Source organism: Engystomops pustulosus, chromosome 1, assembly GCF_040894005.1.
Source record: "Engystomops pustulosus chromosome 1, aEngPut4.maternal, whole genome shotgun sequence".
NCBI classification, from domain to species: domain Eukaryota; kingdom Metazoa; phylum Chordata; class Amphibia; order Anura; family Leptodactylidae; genus Engystomops; species Engystomops pustulosus.
In genome coordinates, this window is record NC_092411.1 from 135,709,362 (window position 1) to 135,731,056 (window position 21,695).

Here is a 21,695-nt window from a genome sequence, read left to right on the forward strand (position 1 = left end):
CGGGACCAATAAGTATCCCACTCTACATCAACTCTTGCTCTCAAGCAGTCAGCTTGTCACACTCAGCACTTTAGCAGTCACACAGCTAAGCACACTTCACAAGGCTATGAGTTCGCAGAGCATACAGGGACCAAAATTAAAGTGAAAAGCTTTAATTACAAAAAGTTGATCAGTGCATAAAAAGATATTAAAAACAAAAGAATTACAAAATAAAATGACACACAACACGGCAAAACAGTTATAAAATAAAAAGGGAGAAAAATAACAGAAACTTACAAACTTATAGTAAATCCTGATCCCTGGAGGTGGGAGAAATAAGGGACACACTCAGCTTGTCAAGCAGCCCCCAAAATGTGAACACCAATTCTTGGATTTCATATTGTTTTATAACTTCTCAGTTTGGTTCAGATTTCAGAACCTCCCATTCATTAATTAGTCCAGAGGGTCATTCACGATTGGGCAAAGTGTTAATGAGGGGGGAGAGTCCAGGAATAATTAAACAGTTCTTTGTTTCCAAAATGCTAGATGCAGGGGTGGGGGTAGGTGCAGAGGAGAGGTGACCAAATGGCTTTTGAGGTCACCAGAGAACATTCTGCAGGTCAGAGTTTATCAGGTTGTAAGGATGTCCAGGATGTTGTAAATGAGGCCTGGACGCTTCAATGGATGCCACATATTTCAACCAAGTTTGTAATTGCCCAATAGATCAACAAATCTTACACATTCAAGAATAGTATTTCCTTGACAATCAGATTCATCGCTTGGCCAAAAGATCCAGGGCCTGTTCCCCAGGATCTTACAGGCAAAGCCCAGAATGTCCCTGGGTCGGTGGGAAGTGTCCCGCTTTCCGGGTGGTGTTTCCATGTCATCAGAACCTAGATAGAGGTGACTACTTTAAGTGGAGGAAGAAGACACGGTGACATCACACTGCAGAAGACATCACACTGCATTTTCTACTGACTACAGTGCCGCGGGAGATGCGGTATAATCATGTCACCACGCCTTGTTCCAAAAACCGGTATGAAGAGGAGAAGCAGGAGCGAAGACAGGTGAGTATTATGGTCCATTTTTTAAAAATTTTACAGTGTAAGGGGATTGACACATTGATGGGATTTAAGTATGGAGGATATCCATTTCTGGAGGGACTGTGGGGGACATGCATATGGAGGAGGCTATTGGGGACATTAACTGCTGGGGAAGACATTACTTATTGGGGGCTGTGGGAGGATATTACTTGTTGAGGGATGTGGATACATTACTAGGGGCTTTGAAGGACATTACTTAATGGGGGCTTTGAAAGACATTACTTACTGGGGCTGTAGGAGGACATTGCTTTATGAGGGCTGTGGGGTGAATTAGTTACTGAGGGCTGTGGGGGACATTACTTACTGGGTCTGTAAGGGACATTACTTACTAGGGGCTGTGGGAGACATTAAATATTGGGGCTGTGGGGGACATTACAGGGGGTTGTGGGTACCATTGTATACTGGGGACCTTGGGGACATTACTTACTGGTGAGACTCTCTTATATAGCGTGGAGGAATTATTCAGTAGGGGGGAATTATTTAGTCTGGGTATTATTAGGTGCAGTACCTTTCACTGTACATGGTTAGAAAGGGACCACAATCATGGGGTATTAATTGTAAGGTCACATTGAGGGGCCATAAGTAGAGGCCATAGGTATTAAGTGTATTAAGTGCAATATTACATATCTAGGCTTGTTTTGGGAACATACTAAGGTGTCGGGACAATGAAGAACATATGATGTCTGTGTAGTAAACTGCATAAGCATGAAGCGTAGCTGAAACAGGAGATATGTGATGGTTGAGCTAATGGAGGAGAGATCTCTCCTAGGTTTTTGATTATTTAGTCGTTTTGGCATAAGCTCATGTGAGATGTGAATGTACAGGAATGGACACTACTGAAAATTCACTACATGGAAATTGGCCTGTGCCCTGGATCTTTTATGACCTTAGCACGCCACTTGATATATAATATCTTTACACAAAAGAAAAAGGAGTTGCATATGACATATTAGTATAAAATAATTTTTAATAAATTTATAAAAAATAGTCACATATAAAATCAGGCAGAGGGATTGCAATTAGGCCAGGTAAATTGTGGCAATAACAAATATAAGTGTATAGTAAGGAAGCCTATAAAAAGTAAATCAGTAGTGTGACTCCTAGGCACCTTACCCATATCTGCTTCACACGGTCCTGGCCACCCCAACGAGTGTTTCGCACTTTGCTTTGTCAAGGGGATGCTGAATCAGTCCTCATGCACCTACGTCATCTTCCGAATTTTTCTATCAGATCCCTGATTCACGCCATAAAGCAGGAAATGTAGCAAGACCCACTTCCAGCCGTGCACCAGACTGATGTATCACATTTCCCCCACATGCGCATCACAACTTTACACCTCACAGGTAGCGTATTGCAATGTATCTAGAGGAATGTATCTAGAGGAATGTTTTTGGGAGGATTTCTACACTTAATAAGACAAATAAATACTGTATATCTAATTACAGCTATCTTCTCTACACCATACAATGCAAATCGCAACCAACTAGAGATGAGCGAGCACTAAAATGCTTGAGTGCTCGTTACTCGAGTTGAACTTTTGCTTGAGTGCTCGTATTGAATAACGAATACCATTGAAGTCAATGGGAGACTTGAGCATTTTTCACTGAAAGAACACATTGAAAGAACACATTGAAAGAACACTGAAGAACACATTGCAGATGTTTGCAGATGTTTTCACTGAAAGAACACATTGAAAGAACACATTGAAAGAAGAACACTGAAGAACACATTGCAGATGTTTGCAGATGTTTTCACTGAAAGAACACATTGAAAGAACACAGTGAAGAACACATTGCAGATGTTCCGTACATACTTGTCCGAAGACACGCGTGCCGAACGGTGTTCTTCACAATAGTTTGTGAAAAACAATATGTGTGAAGAACACATTGCAGATGTTTTCATACATCTGGGCAATACGGCCATCCATGTACATGGCCATATTGTCCATCGTACCGTACTGTGAGTGGGACATATAAAAATATAGAGCATGTCCTATAATCCACCCTATTTCCATCCCGTACAGCCCATAGAAGTCAATGGGAACATATAAAATATGGATTGCATACATGCTGCATACGGTGGGAGGTGCAATCTGTCAGCCAATCAGTAGTCAGCCATCCATCATTTGCCAGCCCATGGTATTTTATACGGATTTGGAACAGATACTGTGCCATTCGGTGCAATAGGTTGCCATACGGTTACTATACGTCCAGTATTTATGGCCACAATACAGCGTATATAAATAATGAGGCCTTAGACAGTTTATCTGTTGTTTTCCTCATCGTGGCACAGTTGGTGAGTTATTATATCATTCATGTATCTTACATGTACTGAGATGTGCTGTGTCCCTTGTTCTTAATACTGTTATTTTCATGTAGTTTTACACTGATCCTATTAATAAAAGTTGTAAAGGAACCCCCTACATCAAGCTCAATGCATGGATAGGAAAGAGTTTAGCTGTCTGACAACTCGTTCACAGGGATGGATTGAGGGTGCCAGAACAACTCCCTCTTGCTTCTTCACAGAGTTCATAGTGGGGTAAGCTGACATCAATGGGAGCGTGGAGCCTGCGACAGCTAGGCGGAGAGTGGGCATGACAGGCTGGGCTGGGAAGGACTCATAATACTTTTGGGTGGAGGTGATTGGGGGTGTAAAATAACAAATTAGGTGATAGGGGGGATTTGAAGAAGGGGGTGGAGTTAGAGTCTTTAAAATAGCTGGCAGTTCCCCAAAAATTTACCCGCCCACCCCACCCTTATTTATTTTTGTATAGGGGCCACACATGGGGTTTTGGGGAGGTGGGATACAGTTAGTCTTAAAACTCTTTGTCAGGGAGGGGTAGTATAGGCAGTTAGGGATATTTGTAAGGTGGCGGGTTCTTGGCAACAGCCACTGGTAAATTATTGTATACTTATATGTGATATGCAACTCCTTGTTCTGTTGTGTGAAGATATATATGATTATATATGATTTACTCTACTGCACATGATTTATTGAGATGGGTGTACTGTATGTATTATGACCCAGCCCTTGATAGGGAGCTTTAGGATAACATCAAAATCCAGTATGATAAACCAGGGACACTTCCTCATAGGTCCAGGCATTGTGACTGTAGTAATATTCTTATATTTGTTATCCATGGCCTCCTTTCTTCTAAAATCTACTGTTAAAATATGCTAATAGTCTATCTGAGCCCCTCCATGCTCTGTCTTCCCAGACTTATATACTGTTCTCACACTTTAGCCTGCTCCCTCAGGACTTCTACCCTCTCTCTGCCTGCTGCAATCTCCTGGCAGCAGCACACAGAGGGAGGGGAAGTGCTGAGGGAGCAGGGGGAATGGCAAGGCACCAAACTCACAGTGTCTGGATCTATGAGTAAGTGTCCCTGGTTTATCATGTTTGATTTTTATGGAAGACTTTCTTTAAGGGACTTGTATGTGTACAGGTGTTGTGGCTGAATACTTAATAAATAACTTTGGGCAAGGATACACAAGGAAGCACATGTAAAGGTTTTTCAAGTGAAACAGCTAGCTGCAGTTCTCAGCTCTATTTGAATATCTGCCAGTGCAAAAATAATGATAAAAGTTATTGTATGCTTTATCCTAAGGGAGGATTCTCACATGGCGTTTTTGTTACATTTTTAAATGCATCCAAAACGCAAGTGGGAGTGGGTTTGAACAAAAAGCATGTGTTTCCAATGAAATGCATGTGTTTTGGCCCAACCCCCTCCCACCTACATTTTGGGTGCTTTTAAAAAGCGGCAAAAACGCCACATGTTAATCCGCCCTGGAGACTGCGTTCATATATTCAGTCTTTCAGTAGCTGTTTTAAAAGCCAAAGGCAAGTGTGGATCATAATAGTGGAGAACATATGATTGAGAGGTGCTGCTCCTTCTCTTTTTTTAACTCCACTCCTGGTTTTGACATTGAAAACTGCATCTGAGAAGCTGAATGTGTGAATACACTCTCAATTTCAGTTCCTAGTAGAAAGAAATGACACAGCTTTCATTTTAATTGCATGTGGTTGTCCTCGTGTTGGTACTGTAAACTATCTTCATAATACACAAGTGTCTTTCAATGCTTGGGTAGAACTTTGCTTACAAGTCAGGTCTCAGGACTGCAGCCTTCTGTGTAGGGAGGGGATACAGAGGTCTGCCATTGAGCTCAGTATTGTAACACTGGTTACATATTAGAGGAGGGGCCGCACACCATTACAAGGGGAAGTTGTGTAAAGGGATTTCTTCCTGCATGCTGAACAGTCTGTGCTCATAAAGTGACAACTTCCACAGCTCATTTTCCTTCCAAGTCTCCCAACAGGATTAGATTACAGGTAAATCTACTTATTCCTAGAAGGCGAAGATGATATATGGCTTGTATTCTTTCTATGTATAGAGAGCTTTATGCTGTATTCAAGGGGCTCTGTAATCCAAAGCAAGTATGTAGCTTGTTACGTATGTACACTGTGTAATATCTTTCTACACACAACACAAAAATGTAGTAAACATTAACATCTGGTGATATGTTATATGGCAATTCCTCTTGTAAAGTGTCATTTGCCTGTGTTTAGACTAGAATTCACATGCAGCAGGTTTGTAGAAGAAATATCTGCAGTTACTTGAAAGGGGTGTGCAGAAATCCTTCCATATGTTTCTAAAACATTATTTATGCATATCTCTGCAATTGAAGATACATTCAATGTATATGAAATGTTAGCTGTGCTGGAACCTTTGCTCCTACAATAAGTAGGTGGGGTTTTTTATGAAATAAGGTGACATTGTTTAATACCCCGCGTTTCAATGTGGAGTCCTCCAATAATGTTTAGTATTCCTGGCCTCATCATCCAATGCATAGATTCAGGGGTGCAAGAGACAGACCTCCACTGATCAAAATGTTTAATCTTCCGGTGAACATAACCTAAGAGTCTGAGCACATAGAGCAGAATATGCATAATAAGTAAAACTACAAAAAATTCCCTTGTAATTTGGCCCAACGGCAGTCATCTAGGGTGGATCCAGATTTTTATATTTTTGTGTTTAAAGATTGGGGTTTTGAAATATGTTGGATTAAGTATTAATTTAAAAAAAAATGGAAAACTCAACAAATTACTGGATTCTTAAAAATACTACAATGGGTTAACTGTAAGAAAAGTTTTTATGTAGTCCAATGAGCACTGTGTACAAAAGGGAACTTGAATTGCCCTCTATTATCTAATAACTTCTAGGGTTGCATAATCTCTATATGGATGTTAAAATGGGTTTATATATCTGTTGATCTTCAATCCAAATAGTGTGTGCACGTAGCCTTAGCGTGGTTTCACATTGGCTTTTTTTTTTCTTATCAGTGATTTATCACTGAACCCATTTTGAATTATGGGCACATACAGGTTGGGTTTCTCTTCCTGGCTTCAGTGATTTTTCATTGATTTTTTCATACTGAAACATTCTTTTCAATGGGCTTTTTCACACTTCAGCTGAAAAAAAAAACTGAAGTGTGAAAAAACCCATTGAAAAGAACGGTTCAGTAAAGTATCAGTGAAAAATCACTGAAGTCAGGAAGAGAAACCCAACCTGTATGTGTCCATAAGCCAAAATGGGTTCAGTGAAAAATCACTGATGTGAAATAAAAACACCAATGTGAAACCAAGCTTACACTGTAGAATTTGATATGGATTAACAGAGAATTTCTCCACATCTATTTAGTGAGGTGATTACTGTTGCAGTTCAACAAAAACTGACATTGTGTAATTTGATTTTTCACAATCAAATCTGTATTGAAAATCTGCTGCATTTCGTGAACATGTACACTTGGTAAAAACATTTTGACTCCTAAATGAAATGATCCAAAATCCCTCCTCACACAAGTACCAGGCAGTCCCCGGGTTACATACAAGATAGGGTCTGTAGGTTTGTTCTTAAGTTGAATTTGTATGTAAGTCGGAACTGTATATTTTATCATTGTAATCCCAGCCAGAACTTTTTTGGTCTCTGTGTCAATTGGATTTTAAAAATGTTGGGTTATCATAAGAATCAGGATTAACACTAAATATTAATTACAGACACCTGTGATAACTGTTACAGCTGTTTATTGTAGCCTAGGACTAAAGTACAATAAATTACCAATATCCAGAGGTCCGTTTGTAACCAGGGGTCGTATGTAAGTCGAGTGTTCTTAAGTAGGGGACCGCCTGTATATAAAGTAGTGGTGGCGAACCTATGGTATGGTTGCCAGAGGTGGCACTCAGAGCCCTTTCTGTGGGCACCCAGGCCATTACCACAGACGACTCAAGGTATCTTCCTGCAGTCCCAGACCACCCAGAACTTGCTGTGCACAGAGCTATTTTAAAGTGACAGTGCTACCTGGGACTACCGGAGGAGTGGACAGATCTGGATTATCATTGTAGCTCCTGACAATTCTTCCTGTTTATGGTACTTGCAATAAATTAGTGGGTCTTGGTTGTAGTTTGGGCACTCAGTATCTAAAAGGTTCGCCATCAATGATATGAAGGATGTGACTGTGAAAGCATCACCCAGGAGTTGAGATGGAATGTGGTTGACATGCAGTACAGTGAATTGTTTGTGTTCCCGAAGTTTGTTCAGTTGTCTTTAAAGGGAGTATGCCAGCAGTTTTGACTATACAGAACTACAGACATTGTTAGGTAGCAATCAAAGATAACTGGAGGATGGAGGCAAACTGAGAGATCCGTATGTCTGGCCACAAGGAGATAAGCACAAAACAAAGGTGCAACCCTAGTGTGATACTGTATTAAAATGGTGGGTAGATATAGAAGTGATAGGACTCTCACCTGATGTCAAGTGAATGTCAGCCTTGATAGGTACAGTGGCAGCCAGTCCAGAAGAATCCACATTTACACCGGGACCAGGAACCCAGGAAATCGAGATAAATCATGCAAGAACCTTTGGAGGGAAGATGAGGGAGTGGACCGGCGCTCAGATGTCCAATAGATAACTGGAGACTCGTCTGTATTAGGAGGCTTTTATTAAAGTAAAGCAACGCGTTTCAGCTCTGGACCGGAGCTTTCATCAGGCATAATACAATCACAAAGTGTCACTCAATATATACACTAAAAAACCGGGAAACCGGAAACCACGGCAAGATCATGTGGGGTATTGGGAGGTCATAGTTCATATAAAAAACGTTCCTATCAAAATAACAATAAAACAGATAAAAAACATTCCTAAAAAGGATACAATATGATCAACTCACTAGAAAAGCACATGTAAGACCTAAAGCATTTGATTATAGTATACCATAAAAAGAATGATACTTGGTTGCTGATCACTGTTCATAAATATAATTTAAAAAAATACGTAACATAAAAAATGGTAATAAAAGGCCATACTGTGGTCTAATTTTACCCCACACAAACGGAGTGCATAATCAGTATGTGGCCGGGTAGACCGGTATTGGTTTATCGTGCACTTTATGTGAACTATGGATCGCACAGATGGTCAAGATGGATTGTTTAGCAAAGCTTTGGCAGGGATTTGAAGCAGTGAAGATTGAGAGTGGCCATGGGATAGCAAAGGGCAAAGGAAGATCTGCTCAAAAGGTATTTGGGTTTATATAAAAGCATTCTGACCCAGAATAGGCCAAGTTTTTAGAAGCCTTGACTGATTTTATTGCTTCTTTTAAACCGTTAGGGGTTAGTGTACCTAATTTATAGATCCAGTAGGTTTCAATTGAGGGTCCCGACCCAATCTGATTAGTTTTGGGATATTTGTTCTTTCGGGGTCACCCTAATTACACCGAAGTCCCCTCTATGATCCAAAGTTAAGTGCTTTGATAGGCTCTATTTTTAAAAATACTGTTTCAGTTTTGAAGCGGTATCCGTTCATCTTCATTTTCACAGATTGTATACACACACAGTCCACCAAATAAATAACAAAATTGGATGAACAGGATAATCTGTTTTTAATACTAAAAGTTTCTCCAGTGCAGCTTGATGTAAAAGTTTTTGTCCCGTGGTTGATTATTTCACAACAAAGTCATAGCTTGTGGTTGCATTTTATAACCCCAGGGGAAGCTTTGCATAATGCTCGGGTATTTTTTTTACTTAAGTTTACTGGGTGAAATCAAGTTCTTGATTGTTGTGGATCTCCTGAATGTTACAGCCAGTTGTTTAGGGAGTATATCTCCAAGAAAAGGGTCTTTTAAAAGAATACCCAATGTTAGCTAAAATGGCCCTAATTCTGGCATTCCCTTTATCAAAGGTGGTGATAAAATTTAGCGATCTTGTCAGAGACTGTTTAGGTCAAAGAAGCTTTTGAAGCTGAAATAATAACTAAAAAAGAACAATGTTTTTTGACAGTCAATCATCCCTCCCTCCCTATTTTTTACCATCTACCTAAAATTCATAAGGATCAGAAGAACCCCCCTTTTTTAGTGAGTTGATCATATTGTATCCTTTTTAGGAATGTTTTTATCTGTTTTATTGTTATTTTGATAGGAACGTTTTTTGTATGAACTATGACCTACCCCACTTGGCCGTTGATGAAAGTTGATGAAAGCTCGGGTCCAGAGCTGAAACGCGTCGCTATATTTTAATAAAGCCTCGTAATATAGATGAGTCTCCAGTTATCTATTGGACATCCAAGCGCTGGTCCACTCCCTCATCTTCCCTCCACAGGTTCTTGCATGATTGTTAGGTAGCAGCCTTGGAGATGTGTGTTATCATTCTTGTGTGTGTTATTGGTAGAAGCAACTGTGAAAAATATTCCAGGGTTGTAACTGGACTTGGTAAACTTGGCAGTGAGTCCTTACTTAATTGTGGGGTTTTATTTAATAGTTTTTTTTTCTTTCACATTTTACAGGTGTTCAAAAATGGTTGTATCTAAGTCATGGACAATGGTGAAGCACTTTGATGGTGAACCAAAACCTGAGGACTTCAAGCTTATAGAAAAAGAGCTACCACCACTGCAAGATGGGGGTATCGTAACACTCTTTAAAATTGTATACAATAGTTGGGCCCTCTTTTACATAGTTGGGGCCTTAAATGTGTCCAGTAAAGGAAGGTAGATCCGGTGGCAGGTTCCTCTAATAGATGCCATTGGAGCCCTTTTTAGGGCTAATCCTTCATTGCCCTATAAGTTTGTAAATCTTTTATTGCCCTAATTAGCAAATTAGTGAAAGAGGCTACTGGGGCATGGAGTAGCCAGAGCTGAAGCTACAAGGCGCAGCTACTCCACACCCAGTAGCCTCTTTTGATCCTCCGACCCTGTGATCTGCATGCGCAGTAGCTCTGGCTCCAGAACCCAGCACGTGCAGCCACCAGCTCACACGCAGATGAGTGCATGCAGCTACCAGGAGCCGCATGCAGAAGATATTGTAGGAAGATCGAAATAGGCTACTGGGGCGTGGAGTAGCCGCGCCGTGTAGCTTCGGCTACTCATTAGATCTGAGTAGATCTGGGTAGATCTGAGATGGTAGGTTTCCTTTAAGTCTCTATGAAAATGTATTGACGGTGTTGACATATTTCTTACTCCAATATACCGTTCGGAATCAGGAGTGACAGCTGCTAGGACCCTCACTAATCTTGAAACTGTTTTCTTGACAAAGTATTACATTTAAACTACTAATCAAGAAAAAAAAAAAAGCAACTCAAGTTAGAGTCAACTTTTTTATTCTTTCATGGAGTATAATTGTTTGAAGTGGCAGTGGCGCTCTAGGCAGTGCTGTTCCTGCTTTACAGGTCATTGAGATCATCCACTGGTCAGCTCAGTTTCATTCAAGTAAATTGGAGATACCTGCAATATCAAGCAAAGCCTTTATATGTACTAAATGTAGTTAGGAGTGAAGTGATGTATTATGGGTTATTATTAGAGATGAGCGAGCACTAAAATGCTCGGGTGCTCGTTACTCGAGCCGAACATTTCCAGATGCTCGAGTGCTCGTTTCGAGTAACGAGCCCCATTGAAGTCAATGGGAGACCCGAGCATTTTTCAAAGGGACCATGGTTCGGGAATAAAATGTGTTATTTAATTGAAAAAGAATGTCTTCTGATAATTTGCAAACATCTGCGATCTATTCTTCACTGTTCCGCGCGTATATTATCTCCCGACAAGTTAGCAGATGTAAAGAACAGTGAAGAATAGAATAAAAACAGTGAACACAGTGAACACAGTGAACACAGGATCATTTAAGATAAAAACACAGTGCAGAACACAGTGAAGAATAGATTACAGATGTTCGGCACATCTGCTTACTTGTCGGGAGATACGCGCGGAACGGCGCGTACAAAATAGCATGTGAAGAACAATATATATGTGTGAAGAAGACATTGCAGATGTATGGAAACATCTGCAATGTGTTCTTTACACACATATATATTGTTCTTCACATGCTATTTTGTTCGCGCCGTTCCGCGCGTATCTCCCGACAAGTAAGCAGATGTGCCGAACATCTGTAATCTATTCTGCACTGTGTTCTGCACTGTGTTTTTATCTTAAATGATCCTGTGTTCACTGTTTTTATTCTATTCTTCATTGTTCTTCACTGTGTTTTTTTAATTAAATGCTCGATCTCGAGCAGGGGAAATACTCGTCCGAGCAACGAGCCGTCTCGAGTACCCTAATGCTCGACCGAGCATCAAGCTCGGACGAGCATGTTCGCTCATCTCTAGTTATTATGTTTCAACATTTGTGTGTTTTTTCAGAAATATTGCTGGAATCCGTCTTTTTGAGTGTAGACCCATATATGAGGTAAATTAGATTTATTGTAATGATGGTATAAACTTTTTGGTTTAATGTGGCTTATCTAATTTGGTCAGTTTTAGGCTGTTTGTGACCCTATAAATGCAGATTGCAGTCTGAATAAGTACCATTATGAATTCCCCGCACCTATCCTACTACATAAGGAAATAACTGGTCATGCCCAGAACAGACAAAATAAAATTAATATTCACCTGTCATCTCCTCATTTTTTGCACCCTGTGCCACACTGAACATTCTTGCATTATCGATGTGCCATTTTGTGCTGGGTCCTGATACCTGTGCATACTTCCAGCCTCAAGACCCAAAGCAGAGTTGCACCTGGAGCATGTGAGGAACCATGAACAGTAACTACTGTTTCCGTGTAATCCTCTGCTCCGGGCACCCCTTTGCTCTGGTTCCTGATGCTGACACAAAGTACTGTCATCATGACCCATGGCACAGCAGCAGGAGGGGACCAGGAAGCGGTAAGTACTAAGATGGAAGCATTCATTGGTTTCTTATACTTCCCCTGCTTGGCAAGAGGGTGTGGGCCACAACTTGTGGTCAGTACTGACTGCAGCATACAAGAAATTCTATGTTAAACCCCCCTGCACCGTGATCATGGCTTGCTATTGCATTGCTATTACAGTTGGCTGCTTAATGAAGGCTCCCAGGCCTGCCAATGGTAGCCGCATTGCCTCTACTAGTTAATTTCCTGAAGCAAAGTAAAAAAAAAAGTGAATGTGGAGGGCAGGATAATAGATAGTGTACAAATGTACATCTATTAAAAGTTATGCACAACTTCCAGGAAATGTTAAGCTAAGCAAAATGTCCATAGGGATAGGTAATATGATTCATAAATGTCTATGACCAATCTGTACATGTGTATGCTCTGCCTTTTAGGACCTTATGATTGCATATAGTTTTGCTACTGTCACTCCCATGCACTGGAACCAAGGTCCACAGTTTAACAATTCACTTCAATCTTCACAACTTTCACTGTTGTTGCCCTAGCGCAGATCAGGAGACTGACTGTAAAGAGATTGAACACAATCATAAGGTCCTGGATGGTGTAACGTGCACAGATTGGACATTTAAGATCACATGACCCCCCCCCCCCCCTCTGTGGCCATTTTATGGAGGGAATAACAGCTTAGGAGGTAAAAGAAAGGAGGCTTCACTTTACCCCACCTTTAGTATTGACCAGTGACTGTATATACTTGAATACAAACTGACCCGAGTATAAGCCGAGGCCCCTAATTTTACCACCAAAAACTAAGAAAACCTATTGACTCGAGTATAAGCCGAGGGTGGGAAATGCATTGGTCACAGCCCCCCCAGTATATAGCCAGCAAGCCACCAGTTGTATATAGCCAGCCAGCCCCCTGTAGTATACAGCCACCCCTCAGTAGTATACAGCCATCCAGCCCCCATATAGTATACAGCTAGCCTTCCCCCTGTAGTATACAGCCAGCCTGCCCCCTGTAGTATACAGCCAGCCTGCCCCCCTGTAGTATACAGACAGCCAGCTCCCTATAGCATACAGCCAGCTCCCTATAGTATAGAGCCTGCCCTCTGTAGTATTCAGCCAGCTCCCTATAGTATACAGCCTGCCCCCTGTAGTATACAGCCAGCTCCTTATAGTATACAGCCCATCCATCCCCCTGTAGCATACAGCCAGCTCCCTATAGTATACAGCCCACCCAGCCCCCTGTAGTATACAACCAGCTCCCTACAGTATACAGCCTGCTAGCCCCCAGTAGAATACAGCCAGCCCATCCAGAACTTAAAAAAAAAAAAACTTACATACTCACCCTCCAGCGGCTTCAATGCTCAGTGCGGCTCCCCGATGTCGGCACGGCTCCTCTTCTGTTTTCCCCGCGGTTCCTCTTCTTTCTTCGATCTTTAGTAACAGCCTGCAGGGCGCGGCCATGTTATCTCATCTCATCATAGTATGTGCCGGCCGGGAGATAACATGGCCAGTGCCTGCCGGCTGTTAAAGAAGAACGAAGAAAGAAGAGGAGCCGCGCTGAGCACCAGGGCTACCGGAGGGTGAGTATATAAGTTTATGTTTTTTATTGACTCGCGTATAAGCCTAGGTGAGGTTTTTCAGCACATTTTCTCGGCTTATACACGAGTATATACGGTACATGGAAAACGTAAAAAAAAGAAGCTATGACTGTTAGGCCACAACTTATTGCATCCTCTATGGGTTATATAGCAGAGAATTTACACATTTTAAATGTAAATTAATAATTTTTAAATCATGCATATAATATTTCCCTAATTGTTTCCTCACAGACCTTATAGTGGGCGACTTATGAAGGAGGGGGATGTAATGATAGGATCGCAGGTTGGCAGGTAATATATTTCTTATATATTCTTTATAATATATACTGTACCTACATGTCTTTACAATCTGTGTAATGGTAATCTGTAAGCAGTTTTGACCATGCAAAATTTGGCAACTTTGTGTGGCCAAAAATCACAGTATATTGGGGCACATTTACTTAGGTTTTCTGTAAAACTTTGCACATTCTTTTATGTGCAAATTGCTTGCACAGGTATTTAAGTGTCAGTGTCACATACTGTATGTGTTGCACGCGGCTCATGTGTGCAGAGTATGACAGAAGTGTGTTGTACGCCCCATGTTAAATGTCAACCAAAGAAAGTTGGTGCACTCTGTTGGAGTAGTGCATGGAGCGCTAGATTTATGCAGAAAGGGCACCACAGATCATGAATCTGGGGCCTTTTGCACATAGTGCAGTTAGAACTGTTTTTAGTAAATGTTGGCCAATGAGTTTTTTTCTCACATGTAATGACAAATGCAATTGCACTACCATTCTGACATCAGAAATTGACCTAAAACCTCTTTCTGTATGTTGTCAAATAGATTAACACCTTCCAGTATAGGGGCATCATCCAGAGCTCTCACTACCTGAATGCATCTTTTGCTGTATTTGATTCCCTTATTTCCAGGGAAATCGCTAACCGATTCTCCTGACTTCTGGTGAATGATGTCAAAGCAGAGGGAGGCGGTGTTCTGAGGCGTGAAATGCTTGAACATTATGTCAAACTTTTCTCTTCTGTGACTTAATACAACCAGTTTACATCTTACTTCAAAGTTGATTTTTCTAGATAATGTAATCACACAGGGCCATGTTAAAGGGAACCTGTCACCACATTTTTCACAAATACAGCTAGTGGCAGGTTCCCATAGAGCTTTAGTAACTGACACCTTTCTTTTAGCTAAATATTGTTTCCCTCAGATCCCCATATATTCAACTTTATCATTTTACCTGGTATCCCGGGATAACTATAGCAAGTTGATGTAGGCATGGCCTCCTTGGGCTGTATCAGACAGCTCATCCCCATGTGTTCTCAGTATCAGTAATGTCATGTGACCAGACTGACATCATCGCAGGTCCTTTAGCCTCCTAACATTAGCAAACTATACCTTATGCATATATCTGACCACATAAAATCACAGCAGCCTGCATGGAGAGGATTAGAAGTTCATTTTATGTGTTCAGATATGTGCATGTGTATAGTTTCCTAGTGTTAGGCTAAAGGGCATAAGATGATGTCGCATGACATTAGGCCATGCCCCCTGACTCTCTTTAGAGGAAAATATCTTAAAGAAAGGGGTCTATGGAAACCAGCCACTAGCTGTATTTGTGAAAGATGTGGTGACAGGTTCCCATTAAGCTAATTCTCACCCTAATTGCAGTGGTTTATTAGGCAGTGTATGCCATGTACCCCTAGACCTAGAAAGTTTTTATTATAATGTGTGCTATTACTTGTTAGAACAGGAAAGATCCAGTGCCTGCATGGCACATGGAAAGATGGGCATTGTTTTCAGTGAAAGCACAGGTACACTATAATGAGTTTCAAAACCTACTAAAGTTCAAGAGAGCCAAATAAACTAACTCTTATTACATAATTCTTCTGTGTGGTGATATGGATTTCATATTTCACCTATATCTTTCCATTCCTTCTCTAGGGTAATAGAAAGCAAAAATTCAGCATTCCCAGTAGGTGTTTATTGTGTTGCAAATATGGGCTGGACAACACACTTTATATCTAACGGTAAAGAGTTAAATCCACTGCCCTCTGAATGGCCTGAATCTCTGCCCAGATCCCTGGCACTTGGAACAGTAGGCATGCCAGGGTAAGACATTTTATATATAGCATGCAGTTTATGATTTTTGTGCACATTAATCAATGTATTTTTGTATGTAACTTATCAGGTTAACTGCTTATTTTGGCTTTTTGGAAATCTGCAATCCCAAGGAAGGAGATGTAGTTCTTGTAAATTGTGCTGCTGGGGCAGTTGGATCAATTGTGGGACAAATTGCCAAGTTAAAAGTAAGTTATTATGAAAGACAATATTATTTCTTTTTCCGAGAAACTCAAAGGTAATATACCAACAAGATTTCCTCTTCATTAACCATTAATGGTACTGGGTAGCTCCCAACAGTGTGATCAAAACTATATGTGAATTAGGAGCTTTTCTCCTGTACCATACTTATAAAATGAACTTTATTTTTATGTTAAAGAGGCACAAGTGCTTAAGGGACATCAGCAGAGCCCTCTGAAGCACTACTACCCCCCCCTTCCTTTCTCACTTCTTCTGCCAGAAATCTTGTGGCAGCACAGTGTATTAACTCACTGATGCACCAATATTTTCCACAGACTTCAAAAAGGGAGAAGTATGGAGGAAGCCGGGTTACAATCACTTCGGGAAGCATGTAATAAGTCAGAGACCCCTAGGCCCAAAGGGCTACCCAGTAGCGTTAATAGTTAATAATTAGAAAATTTAATGGTAGATTTCCTAAAGGGTTATTTCCACCTCTGCCTTAGGTGCTTGGAAGTTATTTAGAAAGGCAAATATCACTGTTCCTATAACTCCCATAGAAGTAAATAGAGGTTACAGAAAAATTATAGCGCCCTGTGCTTAACAGCCACTCCACTCTTCTTGTAGCGTCTTAGGACCTTGTTTTTAAGAAATAAAGGATTTTACAAATTATGCAAATGAGCCTGACGGGCTACAACAGAAGAACAAAATATAAAAAAATAGAAGTACTATGAACTGTGCCTTACATGCAGTTGTCTTATTTCTCCTCAGGGCTGTAAAGTAGTTGGATCTGCTGGTTCAGATGATAAAATCCAATTTTTAAAGGACATTGGCTTTGATGAAGCTTTTAACTACAAGAAGGTGGGCTCTTTGGAAGAAGCTCTAAAGAAAGCATCTCCGGAAGGTTACGACTGCTATTTTGAGAATGTAAGTTACAAAGTTTAGTACAATTAAAGCTAATCTACCATCTGGAATCTATCTTTTTTTTAGTAGATCTATAAGTGGATTCCAGATTGCTGCCTCCTCCTTGTACATGAGAGGAGCTCTGCACTTAGTGAAGTGCAGAGCTCTCTCTAGCCAGCCATGTGCCGGAGCCACTGCGCCTGCGCGGGCCACCTTGTTCAAAAGTGGCATGGAGGCGGATCTGCAGAGGCTTCTGGAGGTAATCTGCATATACATAAAATACAGTTTAAAAACCAATAGCCAGCTTTACAAGAAATAGTGAAACATGGATGAGGCAGCAATATAGGGACTGGTATTTGACGCACAGAAAAGGAGATCAGAGATGAGAGATGATGACATCCATGAGATGCATATTACACATGAAATTCACAGCTCTACTATTGCAGGCATACAATATAAAGATCTGTCAGATCTGCTGTGCCTCCCTCCCCCACCCCTGGATAAAGATCTTATCTGTCCATAGCTTTACTCTCCTCACTTTCCGGTAGGAAGTGTCTCCATGTGTGTCTGATCCTGGAATGCAAGGGTGGGTGCTAGAGGCAGGGAGCAGTTCAGCTCAGTGCAGCGTCAACAGAAGAACAAGATGCCTGCCGACCCTAAACTTTGAAGATCTAGGGTCGGGTTCAGGGGCATCCAAAATTGTGTATCCAACCTGACTGATAGACAGGTTGGAATTACATCTGTGAAATGCTGTTTTATTGTTAATTACATTTAATTATAGAATGTGTTATTTTGTTATCCTGAGTACATTAAAGAAACTTGTCTTCGTGGAAATAACCCTTTAATGCGGTAATGGCACATGGGCAATTTTTGTAAAAGAGTGACCAACTCCTTTATGAATAAACTCTTCTTTGCAACATCGTTGCAAAGAAGGAAACCTTAAACTCTATCCCATAAGTTAACTCCTTTAAAGTTCTGACCAATCTGGGTTGCTAGTGGTCCAAAACTAACAGCAGACAACAAGGAAGTTGGAGGGAACCTCTTTTGCATGGCATTGCCTATAGAAAAGTCCACAAGAAGAGAAATAATCTGTCAGCATTGCGACTGGGAGCAGGTTTGTAGAACTAAGAACTTTGAAGAATGATGTAGCAATAAAATGAATTGAAAAGATTTTTCTTTGTTCTATAGGTTGGAGGGAAGTTTTCTGATGCTGCTGTACCACAAATGAAAGATTTTGGAAGAATTTCTGTGTGTGGTGTGATATCCATGTATAATGATGCAGTGCCACCATCAGGTACTTTTCTAATGAAAATAAGCAGTATAACATATTTTTAGTTCTAGGTTACTCGTGAATTGGTAATAACAACCGATTAAAATGCCACACATGCTATTCCCTACTGTTAGTGGAGCACACAAGTTTGTTTGTTCGATTCAAGTTGCTGTGGCATGTAATGGATTAAATGCAGAATAACTGAACTGACATGCAGAGTTCAGTTCAGTTGCTAATTGTTTTGGTCTGATTAATAAATCGGGCACACACAGCATGTTTAAGGAAACAAACTAGCTTGTGTCTAGCCTGCTTTATGCTTGTTTCAGAGAAATACGTCTAATCACTGAAACACAGACCTTGTGCTGTCACATTCAATGGACCAAATATTGCATTGGAATGGGATTCCAAATATCCTAGTTCTATTTCAAGGGTCACCAAACTTTTTACATAGGGGGCCGTTTACTGTCCCCCTCAGACCTTTGGAGGGCCGGACTAAAGTTTAAAAATAAAAAAAAATAAGAACTTCCTTGAAAACACAGCATTAGCGGTACATGTGATCGCATCCGTAATATACTGGGTCCCCCCATGGTAATTATTTAATATACTGCTCCCCCTTGTGAACTATTATATATATTGGCCCAAATTAACCCCTCTCCATTAATTATTGAATATGCTGCCCTCCCCCCCCATTAATTACTAGACTGACCCTCATAATTAATTATTTTCAAAGCCCCCCACCATTAATTATTTCCTATGCTGCCTCTCATAATTATTTCCTTTGCTGCCCCTCATAATTATTTATTTCATATGCAGCCCCCACCATTAATTATTTCCTATGCCACCGCTCATAATTATGTATTTCCTATGCTGACCCTTCACCATTAATTATTTCCTATGCTGCCCCTAATAATTATTTATTTCATATGCTGCACCACCATTAATTATTTCCTATGCCACCGCTCATAATTAATTATTTCATATGCTGCACCACCATTAATTATTTCCTATGCTTCCCCCACCATTAATTATTTCCTATGCTGCCACCCACCATTATTTCCTATGCTTCCCCTCATAATTAATTATTTCAGATACTGCCCCTTATCATTATTTCCTATGCTGCTCCTCATAATTAAATATTTCAGATACTGCCCCTTATAATTAATTATTTACTATGTTGCCCCTCCACCATTAATTATTTCCTATGCTGCCCCCCACCATTAATTATTTCCTATGCTGCCCCCCACCATTAATTATTTCCTATGCTGCCCCCCACCATTAATTATTTCCTATGCTGCCACCCACCATTATTTCCTATGCTGCCCCTCATAATTAATTATTTCATATTCTCCCCCTCATAATTAACTATTCCTTATACTGCCCCCACCATTATTTCCTATACTGCCCCTCCAACATTATTTCATATTCTGCCACTCATAATTAATTATTCCCCATGCTGCCCCCTACCATTATTTCCTATGCTGCCCCTCCACCATTATTTCATATTCTGCCACTCATAATTAATTATTCCCCATGCTGCCCCCTACCATTATTTCCTATGCTGCCCCTCCACCATTATTTTATATTCTGCCACTCATAATTAATTATTCCCTATGCTGCCCCCCACCATTATTTCCTATGCTGCCCCTCCACCATTAATTATTTTCTATAATGCCCCCATAATTAATTATTCCATATATTGGACCCCCGGCCGCCACAATCTTTTTACTGCTGTTTTAAAAAAGATAAAAAACTCTGTACTCACCTCTGGCTCCTGCATCTTCTTTTTTCTGGCTGCTGCCGGACAGGAAGGGGTGCGCGGCCGCGTGATGACGTCATCACGCGGACGCACATCCAGGTTCAAGGAGGGATGTGCGCCGGGGTTGTCTTCAGGTAGTAAAGCAAGAACAGTAAGTGGACAGCTCTCCTGCTGAGCACATGGTATGTGTAGCGGCTAGAAACTGTAATACGCTAGACTAACGTTAGATTGTCCTACTGCACAATATTACTCAAAAGTATAATTAGCCGACCCACTAACTGTTTATAAAATAATGATATATTTAGTTGGTTATATTGCTGTGTAACTATGACTATGACTATGTGTTCTTTTAGGACCTTATATACAACCCCTCATTCTTTTCAAACAACTCCGCATGGAGGGTTTCCTTGTAACACGCTGGAAAGACAGATTTGTAGAAGGACAAAAACAACTCCTACAATGGGTTTTAGAGGTAATTACATTCTTATATGAGGTTAACGGTGGGAAAGAACTAAATAAAAAATTCCCTTTCATCCACAAGTGCTGAAAAATGACTGCCTGCAAAGCTTTTACAATGTAGACACATCTTATTTTTGCTATGGGAATTTCCTCCCTCAAGAAAAGTATTCTCCATGTACGCTTTTTTTTTTTTAGCTTATTCAGTTTGATCATGAAACGACAAAAAAATGATATGGGTGGAGGAGTCCCATGCACCACCTGGTCACTTTTCCCAATCTAGAGTGGAGGGCCCCTCTAAAGTATATCTCTTGCTCTCTGGCAGACCTGAATGGTATAATATTTGGAAGGCTATCTTTGTATGACCAATGATATTCTATAGGGTTTAAATAAATGTAAAATAAAGTTTTAAATTTAGTTGTTTTTTAACTTTATAAAATGCATTATAGTACAAATTTGTTAGGAAATTCCACATTGATGTACCATATTTCTACATCAAATCACATTACTTGCAGAAAGTGGTGGGCTTGTCTAGATGCACAGCATTAACATGTTATTTTCTCTCCTAGGGTAAGGTGAAATATCGTGAACACATCACCAAAGGATTTGAGAACATGCCAAAAGGATTCATGGGAATGCTCAAAGGAGAAAACACTGGGAAAGCAATCATACAAGTTTAACCTTGACCATATGAATATTACTATGAAGCAATAACATCTGTGAAGTGGAATAAATTTGATTTTAAAATGGATTTGCTTGTTTGTCTTACACCAGGGGTCCCCAAACTTTTTACATAGGGGGGCGTTCATTGTCCCTCTCAGACCGTTGGAGGGCCGGATAAATAGCAGTACATGTGACCGCATCTGTAATACACTGCCCCCCCAATTAATTATTTAATATACTGCACACCCTTGTGAACTATTTTATATACTGGCCCAATGAATTAATTAATTGGGTCAATTAATTATTAATATACTGGGACCCCTCTCCATTAATTATTGAATATGCTGCCCCCCCTATTAATTACTAGACTGTCCCTCATAATTAATTATTACCTATACCCCCACCATTAATTATTTCCTATGCTGCCCCTCCGCCATTAGTTATTTTATATGCCCCCCACCATTAGTTATTTTATATGCCCCTCACCTTTAGTTATTTTA

At 40.5% G+C, this 21,695-nt stretch overlaps 1 protein-coding gene across 2 annotated transcripts; it reads left to right on the plus strand.

Annotated features, from left to right (window-relative positions):
• Positions 1-5,155: 5,155 nt before the first annotated feature.
• LOC140133712 (prostaglandin reductase 1-like) lies at positions 5,156-21,283 on the plus strand. Of its 2 annotated transcripts, XM_072154275.1 has the most exons (10): positions 5,156-5,411; positions 9,913-10,028; positions 11,754-11,799; positions 14,092-14,151; positions 15,794-15,961; positions 16,041-16,158; positions 16,919-17,074; positions 18,239-18,344; positions 20,430-20,548; positions 21,102-21,283. In XM_072154275.1, the coding sequence occupies exons 2-10, from the start codon at positions 9,923-9,925 to the stop codon at positions 21,210-21,212; spliced, it is 990 nt and encodes a 329-aa protein (XP_072010376.1). In that variant the 5' UTR covers positions 5,156-5,411; positions 9,913-9,922; the 3' UTR covers positions 21,213-21,283. The 2 variants fall into 2 exon arrangements, with proteins under 2 accessions (XP_072010376.1, XP_072010368.1); XM_072154267.1 differs by lacking the exon at positions 5,156-5,411 and having other exon boundaries at positions 9,880-10,028.
• Positions 21,284-21,695: the final 412 nt, after the last annotated feature.

Coding starts and splice junctions, on each gene's coding strand:
- LOC140133712 (XM_072154275.1), top strand. CDS start 9,923: ATGGTTGTATCTAAGTCATGGACAATGGTGAAGCACTTTGATGGTGAA. Junction 11,800..14,091: donor AGTGTAGACCCATATATGAG/GTAAATTAGATT, acceptor GTTTCCTCACAG/ACCTTATAGTGGGCGACTTA. Junction 20,549..21,101: donor TCCTACAATGGGTTTTAGAG/GTAATTACATTC, acceptor TTTCTCTCCTAG/GGTAAGGTGAAATATCGTGA.